This window comes from Centropristis striata, chromosome 17 (genome assembly GCF_030273125.1).
Source record: "Centropristis striata isolate RG_2023a ecotype Rhode Island chromosome 17, C.striata_1.0, whole genome shotgun sequence".
In the NCBI taxonomy this organism is placed as follows: domain Eukaryota; kingdom Metazoa; phylum Chordata; class Actinopteri; order Perciformes; family Serranidae; genus Centropristis; species Centropristis striata.
In genome coordinates, this window is record NC_081533.1 from 32,314,791 (window position 1) to 32,336,033 (window position 21,243).

Genomic DNA, 21,243 nt, shown 5'->3' on the forward strand with positions numbered 1-21,243 from the left:
TAAAAGAGGTCACAGTGAATTTTGCCTTTATTTCCTTTTATTATCCATCTTCATTATGTATGAAAAAAGTTGACAAAGACGAAAGCGAAGGATATTTTCACTATAATTTTAGTTAGTTTTATAACCACACAATACAGTTTCAGTTAATTATCATTATCATGTAACCTTTAACCCTTAAAACAAAGTCTGAAATCTCAAAAAAAAGCCTTTAAAGAAGCCGGCCGAAATGTCCTCACTATGCAAAAATGTCCTCACTCTGTTGGTTAAAAACATGTTCCGGTCCTCACTATGTAGGAAGTACAAGAACACACACACACACACACACACACACACACACACACATACCTGTAACATGAGATGAGTCCACTCTCTCTCTTTCATCTCCTCTCTTTCATCTCCACCTCCTTCTGCCTCTTCTACGCTTTGAACTCGTTCCATGATTATTGTTATTTTTATCTCCTCCTTGCATCTAATTTCTGTCTGTATTATTTTTTTATTCTGACACCAGTGTAAGTCAGAAAAAACCTCCCCAATGTTATGTTCAAGGTGATAGAAATAAAACATTGTATTTTCCTCGTTTGTTGCATAAATCACTTCACAAACAAACACACATTTATTTTCTGGCTCTGAGTTTAAAAAGGAGATACGTAAACCTGCCAGCTAGGGGTGACTCTACCACCAGATTGCATGGAAGTCTATGAGAAAATGAGCCCACTCCTCACTTGGTTTATTACCTCGGTTCCTTGATTTTCCCACTGAGTTCATGGTCTCAGTTAGAGTTGTTCTGATGCCGAATCTTGTATCAGAAATGGCTCAAATGCTGGATCGAGTATCAGCTAGTATGCGAGTCTGCGCACTCTGTTTTTGTTTGTTTGTTTGTTTACTTTTCTTTGTAATTAATTGTCACCTCGTGTCTTCCTGTGAACCTGGTTTCACAGGAATCCGTGGCTATTCCATGGATATTTGTTCCTATTGGTTTGTTCCAAGTCACGTGACTTTCAAGGTCCCGGCGGTCAGAACAAAAAACATGGCGGACAGTTCTCTCATTTTTAATGAAAAAATCTATATTTTGACTTAGTTTCTGCATAAAAATGGATTTTGATCACATTTCTAGCGAGAAATATGTTTTATTTTCTAAATATTCACTCAGTGAATGATAATAATCACTTTGTATGTTGGAATAGCCACGGCATATGACTCATTATCCCGTATATGTCATTAACTTGCATTGTAGCCAAATCCGTGTCAGTTTCACGGAAATTTGAGTGATTCCGTGGCTATTCCACGGATTTCTGTGAGACCATGTTGCTTCCTAGAGAGAGAGTTAAAGAGAGTTAAAAATGGTATCGGAACATTTCTGGTGGAATCAGTTGGTAGTTTCTAGTCTTCTAACACACATTGATGTTAATTTTATAAATGTTTGTTAATACATTTTAAAAAAGTGACTCATGCTTTAGGGCGGGGCTTCCTTTTGATTGACAGAGGACACTTTTTCAGTTCGTAAAAATGTTTATTTTTCGCCTGAAAATGTCTTTTTGTCAGTTTTCGGACACAAAAATCGGAGTCCCATGAAACTAAATTGTTTATGTTTTTGTATACACTACTGGTCAAAAGTTTTAGAACACACCAACTTTTCCAGAATTTAATTGAAAATGATGCAGTTTAATGTCTGAGTGTACTCTGAAATTAATGCACATTTGCAACATTTAAAATTCTTTATTGAGCATGATAGTGTTTTGAAAGTAAAAAAAAGATTCAAAATCACATTTTATGTTGGACTAAAGGACTAAAAAAAGACACAAAATGACCAAAAAAAGACACAAAATGACAAAAAAGACAGAAAATGACTTACAAAGACATGAAAAGAATTAAAAAATGGACAAAATAGCCCAAGACTCCATAGAGTTAAGTTGTTAACCCATTTCTTGTTCCCTGAAAAAGGCCTACTTGTATAATTCTGAAATGTACATTATTTTCCAGTTTTGGTTAAGCTTACCTTTTTTTATTTACCTCTGGCAGTTCACCACTTACCTTTGGACCCTTTCAAGCTGTTCATTTGACTTGAACTGCTTGAATTTCAATAAAAAACTGGAAAATTGGGGTGTTCTAAAACTTTTGACCGGTAGTGTATGTTTTTTATGTCCCAGGTGTGCACGGAGAAGTGGCCCGGTAAGAACACGGACGGCACCGTCTACAGCATCTCCATGCTCATCCTGCAGTACTTCCTGCCGCTGTCCATCATCTCCTTTGCCTACGCCCGAATCTGGTCCAAGGTACAATTTACTAATATTAAAATATAGAACTACACTGTAAAAAATTGATTATTTTTACAGAAATGTACAGTTTTATTCCACTGGGTTTTTCTTGTTCTTTCTACATTTAGTGCAAATGCCTGTAACACGTTACAATAACCATCTTAGTGATGTTTATAGATGGTTTATAAACCAATTATTAACAAATTACAAAATTCTATACATATTTTAATCTTTAAATGTTTTCAAACAATTTCTTAAAGGTATAAGAATCATTTTGTAATCATTAACATACTTAATATGGTGTTAAAAATGTTCAAATGAGTGCAAAACTATTAATAAACTAATAATTATAATGTAATTGTTTGTTTATGGTAAAGTAACTATCAACTTACATTAATATACCTTCTATTTGGCATTTAGAAATTATAGTTCAACATTAATACATTTTCTATTTACCATTCTAAATGGCCTATATACGGTTTAAAAATGATGATTAAACATTAATAAACTATCTGTTTACCATTTATAAATGATGGTTATTGTAAAGTGTTACCCAAATGCCATCATGAAATTAATTCATTTTATTTCAAATGTTAACCATGGAATAAAAGTTGAAATTTTGATTTTTTTTTTTTTTTTTTACATTTGCTTAAAGGTGAAGTGAATTCTATGTAAAAAATCCCCAGAAATGCACATCATGTTACTGAATGTAAAAAAATAAGGAAACTTTTTATTTTCTTTCAGTAAAACTTTTAATTTATTGTAAAAAAAAAAAAAAAAAAAAAAAAAAAAGAAAAATATATACAGATTTACAGCATGTGTGCAAGTTTTAGGCAGGTGTACTTTTATTACAAATATTAATCATAAAATTAAAGTTAAAATCTTTTAATTAATATAATGGGACATTATAGATTGTATTTATTTTTTTACAGTATTATTAATTTATCTTGATTGATAAATTACAGTGAATTTGATGTCAAAATACATAAAAAATCATATTACTTTTGATGATTTTTTATTGGAGTAAAAGTTTGAATTCAATATGAATATATATATATACGTATATATATATATATATATATATGTATTTATATGTATATATATGTACATATATATATATATATATATATATATATATATATATATACATATATATATATATATATATATGTATATTTTATATATATAATATTTTTACAGCAAAACTGTGTTTTCTAAAGTTTATGACAGAAAAAAGTAAAAGTTTTGTGCTATTCTTTGATTTACGGTAATTAAAAGTGTCTACTACGGTGATATTACATTTTTAATTTCACGCCCTATTTCTAATATAATTTGACAGTGTTTTACTGTAATTTCTACAAACATTTTTTGCAGTGTATATTTCTGTTGGAGGTATGGTGTTTGGTACAATTAACAGTGATAAAAGTATGTTTTGTACAGTAAAGTTCTGGCAACCACAGCTGCCGGTTTTTAACCGTAAAAACAACAGGTTTATTTTTTACAGTGTATTTGACTGTTTTTTTAACATTTTTTTTTTTTTGTAGCTGCGTGGCCACGTCAGCCCGGCGGAGAACTGCGGTGGCGGTGGCGGCAGCAGCAGCGCCGGCTCGGAGCGCCACCGCCGTCGCCGCAAAACCACCAAGATGCTGGTGACCATGGTGGTGGTGTTCGCCGTCAGCTGGCTGCCGTTCCACGCCTTCCAGCTGGCCACGGACATCGACAGCACGGTGCTGGACATGCGAGACTTCCACCTGCTCTACACCGTCTTCCACGTGGTCGCCATGTGCTCCACCTTCGCCAACCCGCTGCTGTACGGCTGGATGAACCGCAACTACCGCGCCGCCTTCCTCGCCGTTTTCAAGTGTCGCCGGGGAGGGGAGAGGGGGCGGGGCGGGCGGCTGGACAGCATCCACCCGGTCGGAGGAGGAGGTGGTGGAGGAGGTGGAGGAGGAGGAGGGAGGGCGAAGAAGATCGTGCTTGAAACGCAGGATGTGGTGTCCACCCACCTGAACGCCACGGACGTGTGAGCGTCCACAAGGAGGAGGGAGATGACGCAGGAAAGGAGAAAAGAAAATCATGTCAGGGAATCTTTTGTTCCCCCAGAAAGACAAAAAGACGAGATAAGGACGTGAGAGGAAACAGAAACAACAGAGCGAGGAGGAGAAGGAGGCGGCGGGGGGATTAAAGAGTTTTTCGGGGGAGCCGAGAATAGAAGACGAGCGGGGGATTAGAAAAAGAATGACAGACAGGAAGAGCTGCTGACTGACTCCTCGACCAATCAGATCGCGTCCCCTGGAGGACGTGACCTCATCACGGCGGCATGAAGGAGAAAAGTTTGACACTTGATGGAAAACTTTGATTGTTCCATAAGATCCGACAATAACTTTTAATGCAAAATCGTGTCAAAATAGGGCTTTAATCCATCTCCATTCCACATGTGAAGCATTTAGCTCGTACATTTAACCCAGAGTGGCTTACAGCGGGGCGGGACAACCCGCACCAGTCCTGCAGCAGCTTCCTTTTTTTTTTTTTTTTTACCCCGCGAGGGACATGAGCCGATTGTCCACGCGCTTTTCCCTGAAAAGCGTACGAAATTGTGCAAAAAGAATCTGTCAGGTTCAAGAAAAGCCAAAAAAATAAATAAAAAAATGAATAAAAAATGTCGGATTTTGGGAGTTCAGGAGGAGGACGAGGATGCATGATGCAAGCTTTGTGAAATCTCAGAAATTTGCTATGTCATGAAATGTGTGTTTAATGTGGATTATCCTGCAAAGAGAGAGAGAGGGGGGAAAGGGGGGGGGGGCAAATACAACATGTCTGGATTAAATTTTGCTTTTTTTTGAAGAGTGACAGACAGCAGCAGTGATGAGGATCAGAGGGAGGGACAGAAATGTGGGACAAGAAACATGAATGTTTAAAAAAAAAAATCACATTTCTGTGTTTCTTTGTTGCAGGACGGACGCAAAATGAGATTCTCACCTCCCTAAACGTCTCTGTGAGACTTTAATACGTTAATCTGATTCAGCTGAGGGGTAATTTGTTAAATTTTTGGCTGAGTTCCGCTTCGATTAAAGCTTCATCACTGAGGTTAATCTGCCCGACATCAGCAGATATGAGAGATTATTGAGATACGCTGAAATAAAAAGGCTCATTTCATTCTTTAAATTGATGTTTAAAGGCGCACTGTGCAGGAATGAATCCGTTACACTTTGGAAAAGAAAGTGAGAAGAAAATCCTGCATAGAATTTAAATTGATTTATTTCATATAGCTTTCAAAAGTGACCTTTTATTGGGAATTTTGTGTTTGTCCTTGTGTTCCTGCTCTGGAAAAGAGTCATTATTACAAAGTGGTACACTGTAAAAAAAAAGTACAGAATTTTACAGGTCTTTTTCCTGCCATGAAAAATTACTTTTAATACAAAACATACTTTTTACAGTATTGAGATATTGAGAAAAAGTTAAATATATTTAGCATAAAAATAAAGAACTACACTGTTAAAAAAATATATATATATTCCATAAATGTACCGTATTATTTTACAAGGTTGTTTCCGTTTGTTCTTCATTAAATGAATATGCCATAAAAACATAAATTAATTTTATTACAAATATTACATTTAAAATAAAAGTTGATTTTTTTTACATTTGCTCTTTACATTTTGTCTTGAATGTTGAATTACAGTGAATTCTATGTAAAAATCCAAAAAATACACATCATATTAATGAATGTAAATTAAGGAAGCGTGTTGTTTTCCTACAGTCAACCTTTAAATTTAATGTAAAAAAAATCATGAAGTTCATGAAGAATATATATATATATATATATATATATACATAAAGAGATATTAACTGTATATTGTCTGTATTTTTAAATTAATTTTCTGTTATTTGATGGTAAGTTTTGGCAACTTCTGCTGCCGGGCTTTATACTCTCTGTTTACTTTCAAAGTAAATATATATATAAAACTTTTATTTAATGTAAAAATAAATTGTTAAAAAAAATGCTTTAAAAATGGTAAAAATGGATCATATATATATATAAATATAATTTAAATATAGATATTTATTGTACATTATCTATACTTTTAAATAAATAATGTGTTAAATATATATATAAAACTTTTATTTAATGTAAAAATAAATAGTTTAAAAAATGCTTAAAAAATGGTAAAAACGGATCATATATATATATATATATATATATATATATATATATATATATATATATATATATATATATATATATATATATATATATATATAATTTAAATCATTTATATATATATAATTTAAATATAGATATTTATTGTACATTATCTATACTTTTAAATAAATAATCTGTTAAATAACTTAATGGTGTTCCACAGCCAGACTTTAAAAAAAAAAATTAATTTTACAATTCTCTTTTTTTTTTTTTTTTTTTTTTACAGTGTACCAAAAATCTTTTATTTACACTTCCATGCTGAAAGTTTTTTTCTCTTTCAGAGTCAGATTTATGCTTTGCAATGACCTGCCCGTGTCCCGCCCCCAGACTTCCCAGCATGCACCAGTGCAGGTGCAGGTTGACGCGTCGCCGCAGACGTTACGGACCCCGGAGGTCTGCTCCTCTTGCAGCTCCAAATTAAATTCATTGTTCAAAACGTTATTAGCAAAGAGGTTGTTTAAACTTTAATCTTGTGATTGTAATTGCGGCGCTGGTTTCCCTCCGGCAGCCGCCGAGTCAACATGCTAATTTAGTGTAAACACGGGCGGCTGAATAACGATCGTTACAGCAGCTATTAGTTAAATACCGTTAAATAAATCACCGTTAAACACACACAGGCGCTGTTGAAGTGCTTTTTGTGTGTCCCTCTCTGGCCTTTTCCTCTTTAAATCTCTCTCTCTCTCTCTGAGCTGTCTGTCTCGTCCCACAATCCCCTCTGTTCCCTCCCTCCGAACCTCACCAGCTGTTTATCTGCTCTCTGTCCCGCCGACTGCATGCCTCAAACAGACAGAGAAGAAAAAAAGAGATCGTTCCTCTGAGGACCGAACACACGATCATAATGAGAAAATGTCTATTTTTGTTTCATGATGATTAAATGCAAAAGGCACAAACATTCCTGACCAAAACTACAGCTGCTATATGAAGGATTTCACAGCTTCAGTGTCCATATTTTTACAGTTTCCACTTCAAACATTTCTATCAGACGCTAAAAGTTTAAACCGTAATGTGCTTTAGTTTAATGATAACAGCATCCTGGGTTTAAATTGGTTGTTTTTACAGTGGAATTCTGAGCAGCATCATGTTTTTAAGACAGTTTGACGTCATCTGGTTTTCTCTCAATCCCCAAAATCCCAACAACGCTACGTCATCATAAGCTTTCGTCTACAGAGCTGGGAATAGTTGTGTTTTTTAACATCAAAGTCTTGTTTACTTCACGTAATGAAAACTGTTCTGGTTGAATCATCACTACAGAAAAAACTGTAAAAGTATCAGTTTTCTTTTGCTAAAGTCAAGTTCCATTAAATTGAACAGAAAACAGAATTTTAAACTAGGTGAGTGTATAAAGCAATGAACGATGTTGATTAATTCAAGCATTTTTAAATATGCAGATCGACTTCAAGTGCAACATTTATTTATATTTTTTTATCTTATGGCAGTTGGAGCCTGAGATAGTATTTTTAAGAATAAAATATTGAATCTGTGATTTTTCACACTTCAAACAGGCCAAATGATATCGGTTTCTGTCAATTAACCATGATTCAAGTTTTACTATCACATGTATTGTTTATCAACGACTACTATTTCATTTCATCAGCTTATAATAACTAACTTATGCGTTCTTTACCCTGTTTGGAAGAGCATTTCGCCACAAAGCAGCTTTTAGTCATTTTTCTGTTTTTGCCAACAGGAAAAGGAGGAGCCTCCTTTCATTACAAAGTCAATGGTTTTGGGGCTGGAAAGCGCAGAAATCATGTGATGATAGGGTTCATGTGTGAATACAAAACATTTCTCAGCAATCACGCAAGAATGATCGATAAATATGCCATCTGAAAACAAGACTCAATATCCCATTATTAAATACGTTTTAGAGGCCTCTCCCAGAGAGTGTGTGACATCGAAAGACGCAATACGGCCAAGAAGAGGAATTTCTTAGAGGTAAAAATTCAAACGTTGACCTCCCAGGTGTAACAGAACCAACTGGTATGGTTTTTTGAGGCTAAAAAGTGGCGAATAAAGTTGAAAAATTTAGTTTGATACGCTCCAGACATCATCTTCGAATGCCAATATAATAGTCTAATAACAATTCTCAGACTCAAACTTACGTACGCGAGTTGAGACCAGATGTCAGATTTGATCATAACCTCTACTCACGTCCAAATAAAAACAAAAGCCGAGCCTTGCGTAGAAATAACCGTATGCCAGCTTTTCTGCTGTACGATCTTTTTGTGAATGAGGGCCACTGACTGGTCAACTATGAGCATAGTATAGGAATTCTAGGATGTCCTTAAAATAAATGAATGGATACCTCTAAACGAGTCATCATTTATGTTGGGGCATTCAAGAATGCATTTTTGGTGCCCCGTGTGAGGCAACTTTGAGTAAATAAAGTTATAGAATTTATCCTATTCAATAATTATTTTTGATAATTCTGATAGCCATCTGGCCACACTTTTGAACCATGAAACCCACACAAATGTTGCTCTGGTTCAACCTTGCATATTGCATACTGGGGCTTAAATGTGCTGTGTCAACACATATGATATATGGTCAGCTCACATGGTCAACCTGTCATAGCTGACATCCTACTCCAGTGGTCAGTGGCGACACAAGTCTAATTCCTCAAATAAATATTCTTAAGTATCAAGTTTACGTTGAGCTTATGAATACATAGAAACACAGAATAACAGGAGTAGTAGGTCACTTCATGCCCATAGTTTTTTTCATACACAGGCTTGTACCTTCAACTTTTTAAATTGGGTTTTTTATTTTTACTGAGACTCAACCAGAACATTTTCATGTCCATACATGACAGAGTAGCGCTCAAGTTCAGAGTCATGTTAAAGTTTTGTGTAACTTTGACGTTCAGACCCAGTAATACATATACAAATAAGGACAACTCACTCGCTAACATGCCCATTGGGTCTTTAGTGTGAAGTTAGTGTGAAGTCTGGCAACAGTTTGTCATCGTAATATGTCGGTGATTCGGTTTAGCCAGCAGATATCGGTGTAAGAATTCCCTTTTACAAAGAGTTCAGAAAGATTATATTCGTCTAGTTCCTCAAAAACACATTCCTTAGTATCAAGTTTACGCTGATCTTATAAATACATGCTGAGGAAGAACATAGAAACACAGAATAACTTTCAATACGTTTTTCAACAGGTTTTTGCTTTACTGAGACTCAACCAGGACATTTTCATGTCCATACGAGCCGGAGTTGTGCTCTGAGTTTCGAGTCATGTTAAACTCCAAATCAAATCAATTTTATTTATATAGCCCAAAATCACAAATCACAGATTTGCCTCAAAGGGCTTCACAGACTGTACATGGTTCAGTGTAGTTTTGACTTTCAGATCCAGTAACACAAACACAAGCAGAATAAGTCACTCACAAACATGCTCTTTAGGTCTGTAGTGTGAAGTAGCAAGATAGCAAGATATCAATCCTGGAAGCCATCTAACTGGTCTGACAATGATTTATCTTAGCAGCTCAGATTGCTTTTCTGGCTCTTTTGCTCTCCAAACGGACGATAAACGAAACCCAGAATTCTTCCGATACTTAGATCTTATATGTTGATCTCTGTTTATTGGATTCACCAAGCTTTCAACCTCAAACTTATCAGCACAGCAGATATTTTCCGTCAAATTACATTTTTTCGAGGCCAAAAGGAAACGAGATGACGTCATTCATCATTAAAGTGTTCCCTGTGTGTTTTTTCTTTCAGCTTTTTTTTTTTCCTGTTGTTTGAAGAAATGATCCAGATTCCTCACTGATGTATGGTGACGAGGTTGGTGGCAGGAGAACACGGATGCTGCTCGACCTTTATCAAACATGAATGTAAACTGCTTTGTAACATGGCTGTAATGTTGTTTATCGTATCATTCTGTGTAAATATTGACTGTGTGACAGACTGTAACCAAGCACAAAGTGTTGGCCTTTAACCCATGTCCAACAACAGATGTACTGTTCTCAAGCACAAACACGCCTCGGGGCTCTTTCTTACTCTACGTGTGTGTGTGTGTGTGTGTGTGTGTGTGTGTGAGAGTGTGTGTGTGTTTTCCTGATCTCTGACACGAGATTTGTGAAAAAGTTGAGATTTGTGTTTTGGTTTCAGGGCTGTTCCAAACTAAGAACAGCTTTAAAGATAAATCTAAATCTTATGTTTTTAAAATTGTTGTACTTCAAGTGGCTGCCGGAGTCCATGCCACAAATATAACGTTGAAAAAATATTTTAAAAGTACAAAAAAAAGGCATATTATAGCACATGCGTCCAAAAATATATGTTTAAAAATGAAAAAAGACCATAGTATAGTTTGTCTAACAAAAACAAACAGAAAAAACGCCATGTTGTAATATGTCGAAAAAAGAAAAAACAGTTTTTTCCAAAAATTAAAAGTTTATTTGTTTATAAGTGTATTTAACCTCATATTATTATGACGTTTTTAAGAGATTGGGGTGAAAATGTTGTTTATTTTGACATAAATGTTGCTAAAACTCTAACTTATTAAGAGTCTGCACAATAATACAAAATTGACAAACTCAAACCGACAACAAGCCAAGTAGTTTTTTAAGTGAAAAAGTTGTTGCACTTGTTGTGCAAATAAGAAATAATAGTTTGAATTCACAAAGTTTATCCAAGAAAAAACATGTTGATTGTTCCGCGAAGGTCCAATCTGTGAGCTCCAACGCCTCGTCTCAAACAACAATCAAACAAACAAAATCCAATTAAACAATGATTTCAAATGTTAAGTTTGTTCACATTAATATAGCTGGTGAAAACAGCAATAAATCAACTTTAGTTTTAAATTACAGTCAGCTGACAAACATGCAAACTGTTAAAAATGAAGAAGTCGAACTCTGTTTATTCAGTAATGAATTACAGACTCAGTGAGAGGCTTTCCGCTGCTCCGTCTCACATCTAATTACTTTATTCTCCACAGATCCTAATTAGCTGTAAGTGAGAGCTTGTGTGCAGTCTCCACGGCAACCGCAGCAGCTCGGTGGAAAGTTTGCAGCTCGATCTGCTTCGTGCACAGAGAGGGAGACATGAATACAGATCCAAGACAAAACTCCAAGAAAAAAAGTGGTTTAGCTCCATCTCAACATATCTGCTCAAACACCTGTTCTGTGATCCTGACACCAATCCCTGAAAAAACCTTCACTTACTGTCGTCTGCTGCTGCATTTTTAGTGTTTCATCAGTTCTGTCTGTGTAATAGCTATAACTAGAAAATTTCCTCTGGGGAAATTCTGAAAGGGCCACGGGGGCTACTGCCGGTGTGTGTACACTATGATGAGATTCTTCAGAGATTTCAAACTATGCCCTTTAACCTCAAAATGTGTGTGTGTGTATCTGTAACATCAAAGATCAAAGGCAATCAGATCAAAGCAATCAACAGAATTAACTAACACCTGTCCCGGCTAAGTGACAGCAGAGGTGGACAGCCTGGAATTTCTGGCCTCGAACAGAAAGCATTTTTGGCAAAACCATAATACCTATCATTGATCCTACTTCACTTTGAGCGTCCCGAGTTCTTCCTGAACGTCTACATATGATTTTTTTTTTAAAGAAAAATGAAAAAATAGCTTTGTTAGAGCGATCTACAAAAACTGTTACATCTCCCTTTTTTCAGAAATCTTCCTGCGTTTTTAACATGGGAGCCAATGAGGCTGTTGGTGCGTGTTGGTGGATCATCTGTGCGTCCTACGCCCAAACTATAACTCTGACAGCTTTACCAGAGGATTGTGAGGGAGAAGACAAATTTTCCTACATTTCTATGTATAAATGATTTCTGTAGAATGGAATTTGCGGCCTGGAGCGCAGTTTTCAAATGTATTTTTTGACAATTTTTTCTCTCCCTCTACACTCTGAGCGATGACATCACACACTCTGACACCAACATTCCGTGCAATACACACCCATTATAATCTCAGAATTTCTCCAAAAATGATCATGGTCATTGAACAGGGATTGATAAAAAACTATATGACCTATCGAAACGTGGATTAATACACCGATACACAAGACTTGTGTCTACTGTTTAAAGTTTAAATGGAGTCTTTAGGTGAAATTATGCCGGAGAAGTAGACGTTTAAAAATCTCCAATTATTGTATATTGTTTATTGTATATATGTATATATATATATATATATATAGCAAACAAACAAACAGCCACATAACAGTGAAGAACCGTAAATTATTTTACGGAGAATTTCTTTAAAAATACTGATGATATACAGTAAATATCTATCCGTATCTCTAGAATAATCTGTGCATCTTATTTTTCCAACTCAAATCTAAATTCAGACCAATCTAAGGTGTTTTGTTCTTCATGATTTGATTTAATTCTATTTTTTAACTTCATTTAAACAGAAAGATTAGGATTACATGCAGCAAAAGCTCAAAAGAGACTCAAATTTAGGACTTTTAGGCATTATCATAATATGGAACTGCAGCAGGTTTCTCCTTAAATCTGAATTTCCGAAATCTGTTAAATGTTGCAGGAAAAACCGTAAGTTATTTTACAGATAGTTTCTTTAAAAATGTTGATAATATACGGTAAATATCTGTCACTAAATGTAGAATAATCTGTTCATCTATCTCTAACTCAAATCTAAATTCAGACCAATCTGGGGTGTTTATTCTTCACAATTTTACCTTTTAATTCTTCAGAAGATAATTGTGTTTTTTTAACTTGCAACAAAGCTCTCTGATTGGACTCGAATTTAGGACTTCCAGGCAATTATCGGGTGATTTAAACTGTGGCAGTTTGGTTTCCGAAATCTTGGATTCATGTGTGAAAAGTTGCAGTAAAAGATGAAAAAAGCTGCCCCGTCTTTATCTCAGATTTGAATAAAATTAATTAGCCCAGAGGTGAATGTTGACCTATCTGGACTTCTTCATTTATTCAACAGTTTTTTTAATTGGTGGAGAAGTGAATGAGCAATTCAGCAAATAATCTGCCCCTCAGCAAGTTGCTTTCAGTGCCTACATGAATCTTTGCAAAGACTGATTGTGCAGAAGTCGTTCACGGCACCACACGTGTGTCATGTGGAGTTTAAATGATGAGACTGTGGGAGGTTCAGAGGTGTGTAAACCCTCTGAAGCCAAAAGAGCTAATTTAACAGCTGGGATTCAGCCGTCACGCCCGGAGATTTCTGATGAAGCGGCTTAATTTGCAACGTCAGGTTGAACATCTGCAGAACAATTCCACCACTTTCGGACTTATTCTTCACTTTAATAAAGGCTGGATGAGTCATACCAGCACAGACCCTCAAACACACTTTGTGACTCATCCACCAAAAACCTTTCTTCACTTACACGACTCCTGCTGTGATGGAAAGTAAAATCCGATCAAACCTAAATGTGTCCTCGAACCCGCTGAGGAACTCTCGGCTCTTCGCGGCACGTTGGAGTGAATTAGGCGAGGACGAGTTCAGGCACGACACAGGAAATGGGATTGGACAAACAATTCTTCACATCTGGTTTAAGCAGCCTCTGAGCGCCTGGCTCGCCTGTTAAACGAGACGGGGAGAGAACAGGATTACCTGTTCGGAGGCTCCGCAGGAAGGGACTGAAATGTTAATATGGGGAGCACAGTTTTGCTAGAATCAAGAGAGCTTTTTCTTAAATGACCTGAATAAAATGTCTAGACAGTCCAGAGTCGACCTTTCACACACGTAGCAGGAACAGAAGACTGTACCATGTGTTCTGACTTTTACTGGAATTACTTTTTGTTTAGGTGAGAGGCTCCCAAATAAAGATGCTTAGTCAGCACTTATTTAATCCTAGCTACGAGCTTTCCTACGGGCCACCAAGTTGTTTTTTCAACCTACCATTGCTAAATTTGCTATTTTATAATCACTGACAATTTTACAAAAACAGTTACACAAGTGGCCAGTTGCACCGGTGCTACCATCAAGGTAAGGTCGGCCCAACCAACCATTGAACGCTGTTTTATAATATCAAATATCAAAAAAATATAACAAGACATTTTAATCTTACAAAAACATCTTGCCTACCCAGGTCTCTTAAAGGACAGCCAGGTGAAATATAGCAATTCTGCTAAGCCTGTTCGTACAACCATCTTCTCATGTCTCATGTTTCATGTTGCAATGTTTAATGGCTCTGTACTGTCTGTCCTAAAAATAAAAAAAAATCATTCATTCATTCATACAGGAGCTTTTGTTCTATCAAGCTATTCCACATCAAGAACCAAATGACCAGTTTTTGATCAGCAGCTCGTTACGCCTGATCGTTCCTTGGAGCAGACTCAGCGCGGCTCATCGACCTGCTGTGAAACAGAAAGAAAGAAAACGTAACATAAAGATATAATGGCAGACAGAATCCAAGAGAGACAAACCCAGCAGGGGGAGAAAAATAAAGACAAGAGTGGGCTATTGATTGGAAACCGCGGGGAGTAAAGAAGCGGGGTGAAGAACAGTGAGAGGCTGATTGAGAGAGACAGGGGGCCGAGGCAGGGGAGACACAGAGTAATAGCTTATTTCACTCCACATATTCCCAGTTGTCTTGAGCTGATGGGATAATGGTCGGTATTAAGGGGACGCAGCCAATGGTTTTGACCCTTCTAACCCAAGACTGGTTTCCAATTTCATCCTGAGCAGTAACGACTGAGGCTGAATTACAGGCTGGTTGGGGTTTATCAGTGGTGGAAAGTAACTAAGTACTTTTACTCAAGTACTGTACTTAAGTACAATTTTGAGGTACTTGAGTATTTCCATTTTATGTCACTTTATACTTCTACTTCACCACATTTTGAGGCAAATATTGTACTTTTTACTCCACTACATTTAGCTGACTGCTTTAGTTACTTTTCACTCGAGGTTTAACATAAAAAACACAATAAATTTAGGTGATTAGACACTTTTTTAAATAAACCTCATAACAGAATATTAAATAGTCAATATGAGCCCTACCTTGAGAAAATTAAAACGCTGTATACATAAATGCATCAATAATAATAATATAATATGATATTTGGAATATATAAAACAATCTAAGTGGCTCCATTCTGCATAACAAGTACTTTTACTTTTGATACTTTAAGTACATTTTGATGCTGATACTTTTGTACTTTCACTTAAGTACATTTCGAATGCAGGACTTTTACTTGTAGTGGAGGAATTTCACAGTGTGGTATTAGTACTTTTACTTAAGTAAGAGATCTGAATACTTTTTCCACTTCTGGGGTTTATTATGATAATGTTGAACGATTTCTACGTCCTTTGTTCAAAGATACGTACCAGCTGACCCACCAAAAGTTTGCTAGGGCCAAGTCGTTGCCCTAGTGACAAAGATTCCATCGAAAGGTTCTATTAGTTGTCAGTTAATTGCCTCAGCCTTTCTGGTAGCATGCACAAAGTTGGCTCTATTAATAGTGAAGGACCATCGTTACTTACCTTGTTGTCTGCTGGAATGCTTGCGATGTGCGTTGCAAAAATATGTTGTGCATAATCTACGATGGTGTATATATGGTCATATATTGTCAAAATGAACCAAATAAAGTATTGTTGGCAAAAGTAATAACCTACTGGTATTCTCAAGGGCTTTAAATGATTCCTTGACCCAGAAAATGTATTTTTTGACACCAAGATTGACATTTTAAGTGGCTTGGAAGATATACTGGTTCTCATAGATTTTATATGGGTGCCATATCCGTTCCGGAATCTTGATGAAGTGGCTCCTACCAAAAATTTAAACCTATGGTCATAGAGAGCATGTGGAAAAAATGTGGTGCTTTTGTCCGGCGTGTCCCCTTTTTTTCGCTAAGCCGCCTGACTACACTCTCAGAAAATAGAGTACAGAATTGTACCTTTAAGGGTACAATGGCTTGTCACTGGGGCAGTACCCTCAGAAGGTACTTTTTTGTACCCTTATTTTGAAGTACAAAAATGGACCTTTAAAAAAGGTACAAAATTAGCCTTTATAGGGTACAGTATTGTACCAGTATTTAATTTTATATATTTTTGTGTATCTACATTATACAAAAGACAAATAAGTTTTCACTTTATCAGGATGTTTTTTTTTATTTTCACATTCCATTTTCATTTAACTAAACAATGTAAAATTGTTTAAAATTAAAAAAGTAGAACTAACCTACTGCTGAAGAAAGACTAAATAATTATTTAAACAATAATTAATATTTAGGCTACCGTCATTTGTAGAGCCTGACACAGATTGTCTATTGCAGTAGTTCTCAACCTTTTTGAGTCGCGACCCCCAATTTAACATGCATGTTGTCCGCGACCCCCACTCACTGAACAGAATCTCACACGCACAGTTCAGATCACTCAAAAAAGAAACAAAATGACCAAAAAAAGTAAACAAAATGACCAAAAAAGACACAAAATGACCAGAAAAGACACAAAATGACCAAAAAAAGACACAAAATGACCAAAAAAAGACACAAATTGACAGAAAAAAGAAACAAAATAACCCAAAAAAGAAAAAAAATACCAAAAAAAGACACAAAATGACCAAAAAAAGGAAAGAAATTGACCAAAAAAGACACAAAATGACCACAAAATGACCAGAAAATACACAAAACGACTAAGAAAAGATACAAAATGAAAAAAAAACAAACACAAAATGACCAAAAAAAAGACATTAAGTGACCAAAAAGACTAAAACACATTAACACATGAACACTTTAACACAGTGGAGACAGAGCTGACTTCCAAAATGATTTGGCGACCCCCAGAAATCATCTCGCGACCCCAATTGGGGTCCTGACCCCAAGGTTGAGAACTGCTGGTCTATTGTACCCCAGCATGTAAAAGGAAGGGTACATATTTGTACCTTTTACCACTTGGGTACCCATATTTACCTTTTTGGCCCTCAAAAAGGTACATATAGGTACCTTAAGGTCCAATAATTGGCCCTAGGGGGTACATTAGTGTAGATTGTACCTCGGGGGACAAAAAAGGACTCGTATTGTACCCCTTTTTCTGAGAGTGTATAAGCTTGGCGAGAGAACTGGTCATTACACTGAAGTTAAAACTGTCCGAGAACAAGCTGGCCTGGTTCGACCCGGCTTAATGTATTCAGCCGGAGAGAGATTTGGTGTCTGAAGGCCTCCAAGCAAACAGACAAGAGCTGATTATCAGATGCACAGAGCGCTTTGCTTATTTGCAAGTTGTCTTCAAAAGAAATCAACTGTGGGACAAAAGAAGTTTCTCCACAGCAGTGTTTATATTGAGTTTATTATCTTTCTTTCTCGAAGAACAGATAAACAACCTGCTGGACTGAGGTGTTCCACGGCTTTTATGTTGGTTTTTCTGTTCTTCTTCTAAGCGATAAAAAGTGTATAATTTAGACTCTAAATGTATTATTTATATGAAGAATCGTTTTGTTCCCACAAGTAGAAGAATTAAATGTTTCAAACTTCCATTTGGTGTTTTACAAACTTTGATGTTTTTAAGTGTGTTTCCACTCCAGAAAATCATTATTCAGTCGGTGTGGTTGAACCACTGCTGGGTGTTTTGTTCTCCACATTCAAAAACAAAACCTTCAAACAAACACAAGCAATTTGTAAAAGAGGCCTTCCTACAAACTAAATGCATCAAAAATGATTCATAGAAGTCCTTTCAGCTCCACACTCTCCTGCTCTTTCCCGCCGTTTTCACTCTCCCAGTAATTTTCCACTCAGACTGCCTTCACCTGTTCACTCAGCTGCCTCAGATCACTAATCAAGCCACTATATAAACTCCTGCTTCACACACTCTTTGCCAGCGAGGACTGATTCCCTGTTGCCGACCCTGCCTGCCTCTGACTCACCTGCCTTGACATTAAACGTTTCATTTAATTTTATAAATCAAATGGTCATTTTAAGATTATTTTATTTGTTTATTTGTGCCTTTGCACATCAGACAAGCCTCCTCACTGTCCATTTTTAAAACTCATCTTAAAACCTATTTTTATTCTTTGGCTTTTAACCACGCATGAGACTCTGCTCTTGTTTTTAGTGTTTTATGGTTTGCTTTTATTTATTGTTTTTTTTTTATTGTTTTTTTTTTTTAAAGCAATGAATCTATTTAGAGAGCTCACAGCGCTGCAACTTAAGAAAACACATGCAAATACACAAAACACAATCAAATTGAGAAAACATCTTCATTAATTTAACAACACAAGCGCAGCATTTAGAAAACGTGCTGCAAAGACCAGCACGTGTGGTGTCCTAATGGACTCAAACTTAACCCCCGGCACTTAGTCTTGCTATGTTTCTTGACTTCATCCTTGCTTGTTACTTGTACGTCGCTTAGGATAAAAGCGTCTGCTTAATGACATTGTAGAATTGTAGATGTTTTCTCAATTTGCTTGTGTTTTGTGTATTTGCATGTGTTTTCTTAAGTTGCAGCGCTGTGAGCTCTCAGGGCCACCGTACTCTTGCCTTCTTTTTCTATCGTGGCTGAACGTCTCTTTTTCATCACTTCTTTTTTTCCCATTGTCTTCCACCGATGATTCCTCCTTTGGTCCCTTCCAGTTCTTCATCATATCCTTTTTGTCCCTTTTCTTTTGTCACAACTTGGCATTCTTGAGAGAAAAACATTAAAAATCAACCCATTTTACAGCTTTATACCTCTCTGTGTTGATCTGCTGCTGCTGCCTGCTCCTGAAAGCATCATTTCTGTTTGAAAAGCTTCTATTTTATTCACCTGGCATCGAAGCCTGTTTAGTAAATCAGCAGAAGTAGAGTTCATCAAAGTGCTATATGTAAATATGGTAAGAAAATAAAGGACTCAGATGTTGTGCTGTATCCTTAAAATAAGACATTGTATAAAACGTGTCCCACTTTGTACACACAGTAAAAACGTTGCCTTCAAAGAGCAGAAATCCATTTAAATCATCCCACGAGGACGACGTTCCTGTTCTCAGGACACAGCGTTAGCGTCTCTTCTTTCCACTTGTGTTCATGTCACATCGGATTCAAAAGACCCGGAGAAACATCAAAGACTGTGATGCTAAAGAAATTAGCATACAGAACTGAAAACAGCTTGTGCTGGAGCCGCGATAAACAACAGATTGTTTCCGTTTATTGAAGTGATTAATTAAGATTTAAAAATCATTCCGGCAAGCTAACAAGATGAAATGACTCAAATAACTGGAAGTGTCAGTCAAAAGAAGACGTTTTCCATTTTTCCAACCCGTCCCATTCGTTTCAGCGCCTCCTGCTGTGAAAAGTTCCCGCTCTCTCTTCTCTGACATTCACGTCTCCGCTGCTCGACTCGTCAGGAGACGTTGTGACAGGTCACGCTGTGAGACGTCAGCGTCCCCGAACGCAGCTGCCATTCATCAACTGAGTCTGCCAAGGACACAATGTGTCTCAGCATCTGTGATCACATGCACAGACTCACAGACAGACAGACAGCAGCGCAGGATGTTCAAACGTTTCCAACAAACGTGTCTGTAAAAAAGTGTCTTGGAATGTTTTTATTTCCCAGGAATGTCCTCATTTTCCCTAAAATGTATTTTTTTTTTTCAAAACCTCATCCTCATTGCCTCAATAAAAAAACACATTGTACTTAAATCTTTTCTCACATCAGTTGGAAAATTGCAACATGGTCTCACAGAAATCCGTGGAATAGCCACGGAATCGCTCAAATTTCCGTGAAACTGACACAGATTTCGCTACAATGCAAGTTAATGACAGTCATATCCCGTGGCTATTCCATGGATATTTGTTCCTATTGGTTTGTTCCAAGTCACGTGACTTTCAAGGTTCCGGCGGCAAAAAACATGGCGGACAGTTCTCTCATTTTTAGTGAAAAATCAATATTTTGACTTAGTTTCTGCATAAAAATGGATTTTGATCACATTTCTAGCGAGAAATAAATGTTTTATTTTCTAAATCTTCACTCAGTGAATGTACATAATCACTTTGTATGTTGGAATAGCCACGGGATATGACTGTCATTAACTTGCATTGTAGCAAAATCCGTGTCAGTTTCACGGAAATTTGAGCGATTCCGTGGCTATTCCACGGATTTTGAGTTAAGCGAAATCCGTGGCTATTTCACGGATTTCTGTGAGACCATGTTGGAAAATTGTCCTCACTTTCTACAAATGTCCTCTAAAATGTCATGTTTCCAGAAAATTGACAAACTGAAAAGTAACGGCTTGTGGGGACAACCCTCCAGCATTATCAATGTCTTCATTCACAAAGACATGTCCTTATTTCCCCAAATCGCCCTCTCTTTCCGAAAAATGTCCTGATCCCTTAAATAAAAAATATCAATTAATCAATAAAATTAAGATAAAATTCACACACTGTCCAAAATGACTCCCATTCCCAACATTTTCCATGGTTTTCTTTTGTAATAATTTTGGTTATTACCAAGAAAACCATGGGAAATGTCTAGATATCAGCTCTTAAATAAAATTCTTATCAGCTATTTTTGTTGTTATCATTATATTTGTCAACACAAATGTACCTTTAGTTGTACCAGCCATTAAAATGAACAAGAAGCTGAAGAAAACAAGGGTGGTCTAATAATTTTTTCCATGACTGTATCTACCTAACTTCCTCAAAATGTCCCCAATTTTCTAAGTGTCCTTGTTTTCAAAGTATCATCACTTCCCAAACATATCATAAGTTTCCAAATTATTGTCTTTATTTCCTCCCAAATGTCTTCACTATCCAACATGTCTTTGTTTTCCGAAAAGTGTCTTCATTTTCCAAAGAAATGTCTTAGTTTCACAAAAATGTCCTCATTTTCCAAAAGACAATTATTCCTAAACTGAGGACTTTTTTGAATGGAAATGACCAC

General features: G+C 36.4%; 1 protein-coding gene across 1 annotated transcript in view; it reads left to right on the forward strand.

Moving 5' to 3' along the window:
* Positions 1–4,788, forward strand: part of npy2rl (neuropeptide Y receptor Y2, like) — a 92,180-nt gene extending 87,392 nt beyond the window's left edge. The window contains 2 exon segments of the mRNA XM_059354888.1: positions 2,148–2,273; positions 3,800–4,788. Of these exon segments, the coding sequence (XP_059210871.1) occupies positions 2,148–2,273; positions 3,800–4,282 (609 nt within the window). The 3' untranslated portion in view covers positions 4,283–4,788.
* Positions 4,789–21,243: the final 16,455 nt, after the last annotated feature.